We start from the raw sequence: 12321 nt of genomic DNA, 5'->3' as shown, positions 1-12321 counted from the left end.
TGCGGCCATCCCCATTTCCGTAACCCAAAGTAGTTACGGATTTAATAGGCGTGCACCCAAACTACCGTGTTGTGTAATAAAAGCTGAGCGGCCATTTTCCACGCTGCGTAGAGCGAGTGCCGGGGGAGGATGCATCTTGTCTGCAGTACAGGAGCAGCTTCTCCCTGCAGGTTTATCGGCAGGACAAGCCGTGCGAGGACCTTGTAGGCTGCATCCCTTGGTACCGTTGGAATATTAGCTGGCACGCGCCCGCAGTTGCCCTACCGCTTTGAAGCAAGAGGCTTCGTTTGCCCAAGAAACGCTTGAGATTCTTTATTTAGGGCACTGATGGTGGATTCAAAAGGTATGCTCAGAATTAGGGTCCTGTCCTGCTGTGGGCAGCCCAAGTTATTAGTGTGCATCGTTAACTGACAATGCCTTTGGAACGCGACTAGAAGTGAATTGTTATTGAATTCTGGTATTTTGGTTTCTTGATTTGTTTCTACTCATTTCTCCTATTTCCTGATTAAAGTCATCGGTGACTTGGTGCATCGGGACAAGCAGTGAAACATCAAGCTGGTCTTTTTAAAAGTTTCCTCCAAAATCTCAAACCCATGCTCTTTTTTTTGTCTCATGCATCTTTCCATAATCCATTTGGAGTTAGTTTAGGGAGGGAGATAGTTCTGTCAATCTGCTATCCTCTTTACCACTCAGTCAACCTCAGTGCAAAAGTACGGCTGTGGCCGGGAGGTCCCATCCACCTGTATCCAGGCAGAAAAACAAAATGATAGTACATGTGTATGTTAATGGCACTTAGACCTGATTTTGCAGTTATTGCCCCTTCCTGCATGATGGTAATTTAGCCATATTTGCAGGTCTTTTCCAGGAAGACTAAAGAGGCAATACATCTATTCTGAGCATGCTCAGAACTGTTTCCTTGAAGGTCACACCTACAAAGTTCAGGGCCCAGCTTTTTTGGTAAAACCTGGATTGGGACTTCTCTAGGTTCTGGTGAACTGGAATACATAAAACACTGAGTGGGTGCTCTTATAGATTCCCATTATGTACAGCATTTACTATTGGTGTTTCTGCCCTGCCCCCTTTCATTCTGGTAAAAGAGTAGCAGCGAATCCATGTATAGAAGGCTTATATTCAGTGTTAGTCCTACTCAGAGTACACCCATTGCAATTACGGTGGTACCTTGGTTCTCAAACTTAATCTGTTCTGGAAGTCTGTTCCAAAACCAAAGCATTCCAAAACCAAGGTGCGCCTTTCCATAGAAAGTAATGCAAAATGGATTAATCCGTTCCAAACTTTTAAAAACAATTCCGAAAATAGCAATTTAACATGAATTTTATTATCTAACAAGACCATCGATCCATAAAATGAAAGCAATAAACAATGTACTGCAGTCACACAAATCAATCAATCAATCAATCAATCAGTAGCTGAACTGGCTTCCACACAGTCACAAAAAACAACAAAAAGCTGCAAAAACAAAAACGCGAAATAAAAACAGTACCCAAAATAGACAGACTTCAATGTAACACTCAGAACAGAAGTGTGGCACTCAAATTGTCAGCGTAACACTCAAAACAGAAGCATAACACTCAAAATGGAGCATCTTCGGCTTCTGAAAAAGGTTCGCAAACCAGAACACTTCCGGGTTTGCAGTGTTTGGGTTCCAAGTTGTTTGAGAACCAAGGCACCACTGTAATAGATCTAAGATTCATTAATTTCAATGTGTCTACTCTGAGTAGGACTAACTGCATACAACCAGGTGAGATTAGATTTCAGACTGTTACGGTTGTGGAAACATCTCATTAAATATAAACAGAGATACCTCATTGAGACAGATGCAGTCTGTGCATCATACTGACGGCATTTATTTCTGAAGCTCAGTTCTGAACCACGTCTCTGCTCAATTTAAACCCCCTAGACTATGTCATGCTTTGATTGGGTAGAATATTACCTGCATCTCTGCTGTATTTCAAGAGCATTTAACTTTATGACTATTTTACAAAAATATGTTCTTGGTTTTCATTCTGTTCTTTTAAATAAAATTCATTTTCAGATGAAGATTTTTTCCTTTACACTCCCTCTATGCTATAATGCTAATTGCAAACAAAAAGCACTCTTTAATAATATGATACTTAACCGTGCCAAAGCCCAAATGCAACCCTGGAACAAATGGAAAAAGAAGATTGTGCCTTTAAATATATACCAATGAGTCAGACTTCACACACAGGATTATGTGGAAAGGCTTCCTTGTCATAGGGTGTGGAATTCAAGCAGGCTGGAGACTCAACACTTCTCATTTTACAAATTTTGGCCAGCATGTCACCAGGATAGTTTTCCATTTTGGGGCTCAGCGGTATGTACTATTACTTCTTGTAAAGCTGCATGGAATGAGATTGCTCAGTGCTACTCACTTTGCCACTCCTTTTTATCTCCTCCATTATCTCCTCTATTAATTCCACAATTTAAACCCTACGTACTTTTCTTCATAAACACATGAAAAGCAGCTTACAGCAAGACCAAAACACAGTAACCAGAATAACCTAAATGTTACTAAAATCAATGTCCTATAAGAAGAGGAGGATAAAATAAGTTAAAATGCAAGGGGATAAAAACATTTAATTTCTGCTGGAAGCTCAGGGGCATTAAAAGGTCTTAGGAACATGCTATAAGCTTAAGAGAGTGTTTATGTGGCTTTCAAGAAAACAACTGTATTTGTATAGTATGCTACATACAAATAAATCAGTAGAATTACTCTGAATACTAGTTGCTGAAGCCTATGAATAGGAGAGTGCTATTGTGCTTATGTCCTGTGGTCTCATCCAGTAGCACTTTTCTTATGTACTTAAAAGAAGTTTCACTGTTCAGGAATCATTCCAGTTGCTGAAGTTTGCAAACTAGACATTTCAAAACACTGGCATTTGAATTCAATGAGGGATAGGCAGTGTGTCCTATATATTAATCTGATGCTCTCAAATGAAATGAAGGACTTTCAAAAAAATAAGGAGGCCTTTTGGGGAGGAAAATACAATAATCCTTCCACTTATGAAGGGACAGAAACCTGTACTCCTGTGCTTTTAAACTACTTCAAGCATGAACTAGAGTTAGTGGGAAGTGAGGTGGCGGGACCAAATTGTTCAAGTTTGCTAGCGGGACCAAATTGTTCAGGGTGGCAAGAGCATATACATTGGTACCTCGGGTTAAGTACTTAATTCGTTCCGGAGGCCCGTTCTTAACCTGAAACTATTCTTAACCTGAAGCACCACTTAAGCTAATGGGGCCTCCCACTGCCACTGCGCCGCAGTCGTGCGATTTCTGTTCTCATCCTGAAGCAAAGTTCTTAACCCGAGGCACTATTTCTGGGTTAGCGGAGTCTGTAACCTGAAGCATATGTAACCTGAAGCGTATGTAACCTGAGGTACCACTGTACCTGTACATACACCTCAGCCAGGCTGGCTCTTACCTGAGCTGTATTGTTAGTATGGACTCAAATCTTTGTCGGAAAAGGAAACGGGGTCCTTTGCTCCTTGAACCTTTTCTAAACTTGGAGGCAGGTAACCCTGCTTGGAAAGGCTGAGGATACTCTCCCCTTACTCTTTGTCCTCTTTCCCCTTTTTTTATAAAAAGGGTGGAAAGAGCATGGGCACTGTAATCTTATTCTAAGATGCCCCATGAACTGTAATCTTATTCATGAGATGCCCCATGAACCTCAATGGAGCTTCCTTCCTTCCTGATGTGTGCATATGATAGAAGCCTTGCTCGAAGCATTACTTAACTTCCTGCTAAAGTCTGAATAGCAAGCAGCGGGGAGTTTGAGAAAGCAGCCAGGCAACTCCTGACACCAACTGCTGGGCACCACCCTTCTTGGGCGCTTTTTCCTGGCTTGGGTGTGTTGTTTAACTGCGACAGAGCTTGCTTGCCTGAATGGAGAGAACAATGTATGTGTGGAGAAATCAGTGCTTTTTTTCGGGGGGGGGGGAAGCAGGGTTACACATACCCCTAAACATTTTGTGAATCTTTGTCCTTTTGTCCATTTACTGTATTTATTTTTCCCGATTTGAACTATAAAATGGTGATTTTCTTGAGTCAAAATGAGAGTACCCCTAAACATTTTTTTTTAAGAATAAAAAGCACTGGGAGAAACCTTTAGCATTTGTGTGGCTGGAATCATGTAGGGTACTGGACGAAAAATATAAGGCTGTGTACATACCATAAATTTAAAGTATGCCTCCCCCACCAATAATTATGGGAATTGTAGTTTGTTAAGGGTCCTGGGAATTATAGCTGTGCAACAAGTTTCTTACAGTTCACAATATTCTCTTTTTTTGGGGGGGGGGCTGTTCTTTAAATGCATGATGTGTATGTAGCCGTTGTCATGTATCATACTCAGCCTTGATTTGCACTGTTTCCTACAAAGGAATACAGCCCTCACAGAAACCTCATCCAAATCATGTTATGTATGGATGTCCTCTGGGGAACTCTTCCTGCACTACATGCATAGCTGCCAACTTTCAGAAAATAAGGGATCAGCAGCCTCGAAAATAAGGGATCAGCAGCCTCACCGGTCCCGGGGACAGTCTACGGGATATCTAACAATCCGGGATAGCAGTGGGAAGCAGCGGGAAACAGCGCTGGGATAAGGGGATTTTGTGCAAAAAAAGGGAAGGTTGACAGTTGACAGCTATGCTACATGACCATACAGGCTCAAACATGGGAGGGCTTCATTGTGCCCACTAAAAGCCACCACTGACCCCCTTTTTCCGCACTGCGAAAGAAGCCACAAACCACACAAGCAGGCCGTACAATTGATTTTGGGGCAAGTACAGAAACAAAAACTTTGCATGCAGGCAGGTCCTTTCAGAAGTTGTGAATGTGGGGTGAGGGTGAAAACTAGAAGCAAGGCTCACTTTCCCACTGGATGTCCCATGTGTACTGCCCATCTCATGAAAGAAAGGCACTCTGCACGTGATCAGGAACCATGTTTCCCTTCATCTGCTTTATGAAAAGCAATGGCAGATGCAGGTCCCTTAACACCAACTAAGCCCTGAATCCACCATCATTGCCTTCTGAGTAAATAGACTTAGCATTACAAACCGCAGCTTATGACTTTTTAAGGACCCGTCTTATTTTGTTGCTTTGAACCGTTTTTAAATGATGTGCTTAAAATATTGCAGGCTTAGGGCGGGTAATAAATGATGATGATGATGATGATAATAATAATAATAATTAATGGGAAACGAGACCCACTGAATGCAAACGGGTACTTTTGTACGCAAACGTGTGGAGTCCCTGGTGGAAGAAACCGAAAGGCTCTTAACATAGTCCAACCCACTAGGGCTCACGCCTCGGCCATTGCCCTTCCGCCACTGGAGCGCTCTTTTCCTACAGAAAATCCCTCCGCCCTCCTCCTCCTCCGCGCCTGCGCCTGGGGACGGCGCCGATTGGGTGAGAGAGGCCGTATATAACCGCGGCGCAGGCTCTGCCCGGATCTCTTGTTACGGCCGCCATTTTAATACTCTGCTCGGCTTCGCTCGCTTGTCCCTTCTCTCGTCTTGTCTGTGTCTCTGTGTTGTGCGCGCTTCTTCTCGGCCCTTCTCGGCCATGGAGGACAACACCGACTACGGCAGCAGCAACAACAACAACGCGGGCTCCGGCGCCGGCGGGGACGACTTCGCCGAGGGCTCCAAGATCAACGCCAGCAAGAACCAGCAAGATGACGGGTACGAAGGGCGGACGAGCAGGTGGAGGAAACCAGCCTCGCGGCGTGGCGAGGGGAGGGGGGAGGAAAAGAGCGAGGGCGCCATTTTGTCCTGTAGGAAAAGTAAATGGCGGGAAGGAGGGGGGGGGACTGAGGCGGCTCGGCCACGTGACTAGGCCGTTCCCACGCGAGCGCCGCCTCCCCGGGCCCCTTTTGTGTGTCCTTCGCTCCGCCCCCCGCCCGCTCGCGCGCTCGGCCTCCTCTTCCAATTGGGCGGAGCCGGCAATGTGCCCGTTAAGGCGCCGTGACGCAAGCGGCAGCCTATGGGGGAGCGCGGTGGGCGGGATCAAGGAAAGCTGGCGCCGCCGCGTGCGCAGTCTGGGAACCGGGCAAGAGTAGTAAGGGGCGCCTGTTTTGAGTGCGGGGAGGTCCCAGGTTCGATCCCAAGCGGGGGACTAGGGAGAGACTTACCTGCTCTGCAGCCCTGGAGAGCTGCTGCCGGCCAGTGTAGGCTTCGTTGTGTGTCAGGCTCTCAAGGCATCTTGCTGGGTTCTGGGCGCACTTGATCTCTGCCACGGCTGCGCTCATCACAGGATTGCTACACTAGTGCGTTTTGCTTCACTAATTTATGTTAAGTTTTTGTCCTATCCTTCCCCACCCCGTAAGGCGCTCGTGGTCCCTTTTGCCCTTCCATTAAGTTTAATCGCCACAACAACAACCCTGTGAGGTAGGTTAGGGTGAGAGAGCAAGTTGCCGAGTGGGGATTGGAACCCTCCCAGGCCCCGGTCCTGTGTTTCTTAAACTTGGGTCTCTGGATGTTGTTGAACTACAACTCCCATCGTCCCTAGCTAGCAGGACCCAGTGGTCAGGGATGGTGAGTCTTCCAGCTGTTGTTGGACTATAACTCCCAAGTTGGAGAAACATTGCCTTACTCCCAACAAACCTAACTGCTGCACTTTGCCTGGCTAAAAATAATAAATTATTATTATTATAGTGCAGCATGGAGACTCTTGGATGTAGTTGTCTTCTTTGGTGATCACTCGTATCCGAGTAAGATTGTCTTACATGAATATGGTCTTAACGGTGTGACTGTGGAGGCCAATTCTGGATCCATACATCCTTCCACAGTGGGGTCAGAGGTTTCAGGTGGCAGTAGATCACAGTAAGGATTTGCCAAACTGTGCCTTCCTCTTAGCACATTTCTCCCTTGTGTTTCTCCTTTTCTGAGTTCTGCTTCTTCAAAGGCCGTGATGCCTTTGGTAAAGGCTGTTCTCTAGTTGAAGCTCTCGCAGGCCAGTGATTCTCAGTTGTTGGTTTTTATACTACATATTTAAAGAGTTGCCTTGAGAGCTTCTTCAAACCTCTGGTTGTGCCATCCTTTTGATGATGCTGGATTGCAATTCCCACTACAGTATTCCTGAGTGTTGGCCATGCAGAACCACACAGTTCTCTAAAGCCTTATCCCAGCCACCTACAATATGAAATTCCCATTGACCTACCTTTCAGGGCTGTTAAGATTGAGAGCATGGTTAGTTATCTGCACTTTCATGTTATCCTGCATTTCATCCTTGCAAGACTATTCAAAGCTGATAATTGTCCTCCTTATGCAAGTTTCCTTCCTTCCAGGGAAGGGTGTCTAATTTCATTCTTTCTGTCCTGATTCCATTCTAAGCTCAAGATAGGATGAGCAGTTAATCAAATATGTACCTTTCATTCCTGTTGCAAAGTCTTAAATCAGGGTAGATTGTGTTTGCCTGCAAATGACATCCATTCCATATACTTTTACTTGGAAGTAAGTCCCATTTAAACAAAATAAGCTTCACACTAAGCTGAAAGTGTAATAGGGGTTCTATAGGCATGTATTTTAAACCAGATATACATTTACTGTCGTGTAGAGACATTAGAACTTACAAGAGTTGTAATAATCTCAGAATAGACACAGAATGTGTTCCGCTTCATGAAAATGTTAACCTATACTTGGCTACTCTTGTATTTGGGCTTTTTGAAATTAAAATGCTTTCTCCCCCAAATAATGGAAAATAAAGATAACATTGTAGATCAGCATTGAGAACTTTATGCCCAGCTGTTCCCATGGTAGGGATAAGAGATAGGACTTTAATATATAAAAAATTAAGGACCTTTACAGTCATCTTTGCTCACAGTTTGAACCACATATGCAGGACAAATCAGTAGAGCAGTGTTCTGAAGGACCCCCTCTCTGCAAAAATGAGGTTTTGGGTTTTCCTTACTAACTTGTGACTGTACATCAAGTGTGACATGTTTGAGTTTTTCTAATTTGTGGAATACAATAGAGACATGGTAAATGAGTTGGGGCAATCAAGCATATTTGTCTGTCCTGCTTAATAATGTTGTTTTGTATTGGTTAGTGTAATTGCCTTTAAATTTATTAGCTAGCTTGCAAATTGAAAGTCAAAACATACATTAAATACATAATGTTTTGGGAAGGTATAATTTAATCAAATGTCTGTCCTTTCATTGCAGTAAAATGTTCATTGGAGGCCTAAGCTGGGATACGAGCAAAAAAGATTTGACGGAGTATTTGTCTCGCTTTGGAGAAGTGGTGGACTGCACAATTAAAACAGATCCTGTCACAGGGAGGTCTAGAGGCTTTGGCTTTGTGCTTTTCAAAGATGCTGCCAGTGTTGAGAAGGTATGTAAGTCTTGGTGTTAAATGCATCTTTCAATACTTATGAAGTATTTTCATTTTCTGAGTCTGAATTTGAACTCGTGTATTTTTAGGTTTTGGAACTGAAGGAACACAAATTGGATGGCAAGTTAATAGATCCCAAAAGGGCAAAAGCTTTAAAGGGGAAAGAGCCACCCAAAAAAGTGTTTGTTGGTGGACTGAGTCCAGATACATCTGAAGAGCAAATAAAGGAATATTTTGGTGGCTTTGGAGAGGTATAATCTTTGTTGTTGTCTTTGTCTAGCATTTTTTGTCCCTACAGTTGAGGGGTATTTTGTGGCATACTTACTGGTAAAACATTGCTTGTTCTAAATTGTACAAGAAGCCTGCAACTTGTGCATATTTAACTTGTATGCATTCAGCTTTACATGCTTGGCCAAATTTAAAAAGGGTTGGGCATCCAGTAAAAAGAATGTGGCAATCTCATCCACCATTGCACCCAGTGTGTTTTGACTGTAATTTTGGCTTTAGGCACGATCCCCAAAAGTTGTGGGCTTACTGTAATATAGTAGTTTTGAATGACACTGTCTGCATTTGCATACAACAGTAAGCTAGACCTTCTGAGTGAGCAGTGTTCCCTGGTCACTCCTTTATATTGATCCCCTGGCACAAACAGGATTAATGTAGGAGGGAGCTTTGACATCTCATTATGTCCACGTTAGGGATCATAGTTTGTTGCAAGAAGCTATGATCAGTAAAGCTGATTCAAAATAGGCCAGAAAGTCTGGCTTATTATGTGCAGATGTGACCTTTGAGTAGCTTGATAGCTTTTCTCTTGGGGTCGTTGACTTTTAGAGCTTTTGAACATCAGTTAAGACTTTTCTTGCAAGCTGCCTAAAAATATTAATTATTGGTCAATACACTGTAATGCATCTGGTGCTTAAGAGTAACATAAGGAAAAAGATGAGCCTTGTCTCAAAATATTTGTAGTTAAATTGCATCAATGAGGTAAAAGAGGGGTGAAGGAAGAACTAAGAGGATATCAAAAAGAATGACGGAAGAGCATTGGATGAATGTGAGTAAATGTAGCTTGAGTTCGATCAGAGTCCAGGGGAAGGATTTGAGAGCATGTAGAAGTTAGAGATTTAGTTTTAGGCATGAGGGTTTGCAAGAAAAAATGGGATGGTAAAGGTTGGAAGCTGGAAGAGTGAAGGTATATACACATTGCAAAATAGGGGCCAAGAGGATGAAGGAAGGCTGTGTCGGATGGGACTGATGGGAGTTGTAGATCAAAACAAACAGAAAGCACTAGTTTGGTGAAAGCTGACATTGGGTTAGATTTAACAGCTTTTAACTGTGGTTTTCAGATAGAAAATATTGAACTTCCCATGGACACGAAGACAAATGAAAGAAGGGGTTTCTGTTTCATCACATACTCAGATGAAGAACCGGTAAAGAAATTGTTGGAAAGCAGATACCATCAAATTGGTTCTGGAAAGGTATTGCTTTGTGTTTGTCACTTCCAACTTCTCTTGCATGCAAGAGTGATGATAGTTCAGAATGTTAAGTCCTTTGTGTACGTAGTATTATAGTTCTGCACTTTTGTTTTCATCTAGTGTGAGATAAAAGTAGCACAGCCCAAAGATGTATATAGGCAGCAACAGCAGCAACAGAAGGGAGGCAGAGGCGCTTCATCTGGTGGGCGTGGTGGTTCCAGAGGACGTGGCAGGGGTGAGTGTGCCTTAAATCTTAACTGCTGAAATGTGTCTCCAGAAACCATCTGAATCAGGAGTTGCAACGTGAGGGGTGTTCTTGGAGTGATACTACATTGTAAGACTGAGGGCAGAGATTGTTCTACATTTTTTAAAAATTTGGGAGCCTTTGTAGCTGAATATTAGAGTAAAAAAGCTTTAAATACTGTGGCTTTTAATTTTTCTCTAACATAAAAAAGCAGGCTAAAGATTTCATGTCATAATCACTTTATTTTAGGTCAAGGTCAAAGCTGGAACCAAGGGTATAATAACTATTATGATCAAGGATATGGAAGTTACAACAGTCCTTACAGCGATCAGAGTTACAGCAGCTATGGTGGATATGATTATTCTGGGTACAACTACCCAAGTTATGGCTATGGACAGGGATACGCTGACTACAGTGGTAAGCCTCTTTTCTTTCAACATTGCCTCTAGTTCATACTATAGATTTAGGGTAGTTTTATGGTCTTTCTCATCCTGGCATCTATGGGGCAGGAAGAGGAGGGTATTGCGTATTTCTTTATGGATTTTTAGTTGTGGGAGTTTCTAAGAGTTGTGGGAGTCTGTATTGAAACTGATAGAGGTTTGTGTAAGTATGTAACGATTCCGATGATAGTTTGGTACAGCATCTTTTGAGTATCCTGTGGTTTTGAGATGGACTTTGAAGCTGCAATTTCTCTCCTGAACAGGACAGCAAAGCACTTACGGAAAGGCATCCCGAGGTGGCGGTAATCACCAAAACAACTACCAGCCATACTAAAGGAAAACCTGGAAAGAAACAGGTGTGTATTGAGTGAAAGTGTCACCACCCATACGTCTAATCTAATTTAAAGATCAATAGACAAACAAGTATAAACCACTTTTCTTGGATAGCCTTTTTCTAAAAAAAACTTTTTTAAAAAACGTGTTTTGAAATGTGTTTTTAAAACTCTTTACTTTTAAGTGTCTATAGATCTTTAACTCTGTAAAAGGTGGTTCATCGTCCTTAGTACTTCAGAGAAACATAAGAGTTTTTCTGCTTACATTGTGTGCCAGGTGGTGTAGAGGAATAATTAAACTTAATAGAAGTGTTAACCAACAGGTAAAGTACTGAAATGGGTACAACTTAAGCAAAACAAGATTGTTGTCTTCTAACTCTGACATTATACCTTGTTTGTACCCGCCAGCGGGAACTTCATTGCAGGCCGTGTGTCACCCTGACCACGTCTATCTCTGGGGGTCGCACGTTGCAGGCAGAGCGCAAGGCATACACCAGAAAACGCTGTCCTGTGGTATGGTCTCTTCCAACTTCATGTACCAGCGTAAAGATTAAAGTGGAAAACTTCAGACTTTGGCTTCTTTTTAAAAATCTTCTTTGAAGATTTAAGTGTCTTAACTTAAAATGGTTTTTTACAGGAGTTAAAGTGCATAAATGCCTTTACAGCTTAATCATTTTTGGTCTTCTGTTTAGTGTTGTATATCAATTGTGGAACCTCGTTTTAAGTGTTCGTTCTTTAAGATTTAATGCTTGCTTTTTTCTTTTATAGCTATTAGTGAATTCTACAAACCTAAACAAACTTTTAAATCTGGAAACATTAAAGATCATATGCAGATGGCAGTTTCTATTTAATCACTTGGCTAACAATAATTTTCCTTGTATTGCCACTTTCTCTTTCCCGCTAGCAGTTGAAGCCGTGAAAGGCTCTTCTACAGCTTGGTTTCTAGTAAACCAAGAACTTCCTTGCTGAGTTTCTGCAGTTCTTTGACATAGCTCCATCATTTGAGCTGAACTGGGACGCCTGGGCATGTAAAGTGCAATTGGGTCATCAGAAATATTTCATGTTGACAGAGATGCATATGATCTTTAACAGTGAAGCGAGGAATAAATAGAGGACTTAAAGCAGTTCATGAAAATGGACCTTTTAAAAACGATTGTAAACGTTGCACTAGTCTCATAATGTTTTTTTGTCTTGGTTGTAGGTAGATTCTACAGCAAAGCCATCTTGCAGAACATCAGGACTGACTGGAGGGTGGTCTTCGTGACATGAGATTATTTTGTAAAAGACTTTTAGTGTATGACACAACAGTGTCCAACTGTACATAGCGGCCGAATAGTTTTCTTTATGGTTTTTACTTTTTGTCCTTTTGTCATCTGTGTTTGATGCCAATGTGGTTCTGGTGTTTATACAATTTTTATTTGTATTTCTTTGTTGAATGGCTCAAATAAAAATGCTTATCTTCTGTGA

The 12321-nt window shown here is 42.3% G+C and overlaps 1 protein-coding gene across 7 annotated transcripts; it reads left to right on the top strand.

Annotated features, from left to right (window-relative positions):
• Positions 1–105: 105 nt before the first annotated feature.
• HNRNPDL (heterogeneous nuclear ribonucleoprotein D like) lies at positions 106–12321 on the top strand. 7 transcript variants are annotated; one of them, XM_083459021.1, is made up of 9 exons: positions 106–343; positions 4415–5717; positions 8198–8366; positions 8456–8617; positions 9710–9841; positions 9959–10073; positions 10332–10499; positions 10786–10878; positions 12056–12321. In XM_083459021.1, exons 2-8 carry the CDS (start codon positions 5599–5601, stop codon positions 10854–10856), a joined length of 936 nt encoding a protein of 311 aa, XP_083315147.1. In that variant the 5' UTR covers positions 106–343; positions 4415–5598; the 3' UTR covers positions 10857–10878; positions 12056–12321. The 7 variants fall into 7 exon arrangements, 4 of the variants coding, with proteins under 4 accessions (XP_083315147.1, XP_083315148.1, XP_083315146.1 ...); XR_014515595.1 differs by lacking the exon at positions 106–343 and adding an exon at positions 11263–11367 and having other exon boundaries at positions 5429–5717; XR_014515596.1 differs by lacking the exon at positions 106–343 and adding an exon at positions 11263–11367 and having other exon boundaries at positions 5478–5738; positions 12060–12321.

The sequence above is a fragment of the Podarcis liolepis genome (genome assembly GCF_965112155.1).
Source record: "Podarcis liolepis genome assembly, chromosome: 9".
NCBI lineage: Eukaryota > Metazoa > Chordata > Lepidosauria > Squamata > Lacertidae > Podarcis > Podarcis liolepis.
This window is presented reverse-complemented; position numbering and strand designations above follow the sequence as displayed.

What these genes read in the sequence shown, in the direction of transcription:
- HNRNPDL (XM_083459020.1), top strand. Translation starts at nt 5,599, where the DNA reads ATGGAGGACAACACCGACTACGGCAGCAGCAACAACAACAACGCGGGC. An exon ending in ATGCTGCCAGTGTTGAGAAG is followed by an intron (nt 8,367 to 8,455) that starts GTATGTAAGTCT and finishes GTGTATTTTTAG; the next exon opens with GTTTTGGAACTGAAGGAACA. An exon ending in ATCAAATTGGTTCTGGAAAG is followed by an intron (nt 9,842 to 9,958) that starts GTATTGCTTTGT and finishes GTTTTCATCTAG; the next exon opens with TGTGAGATAAAAGTAGCACA.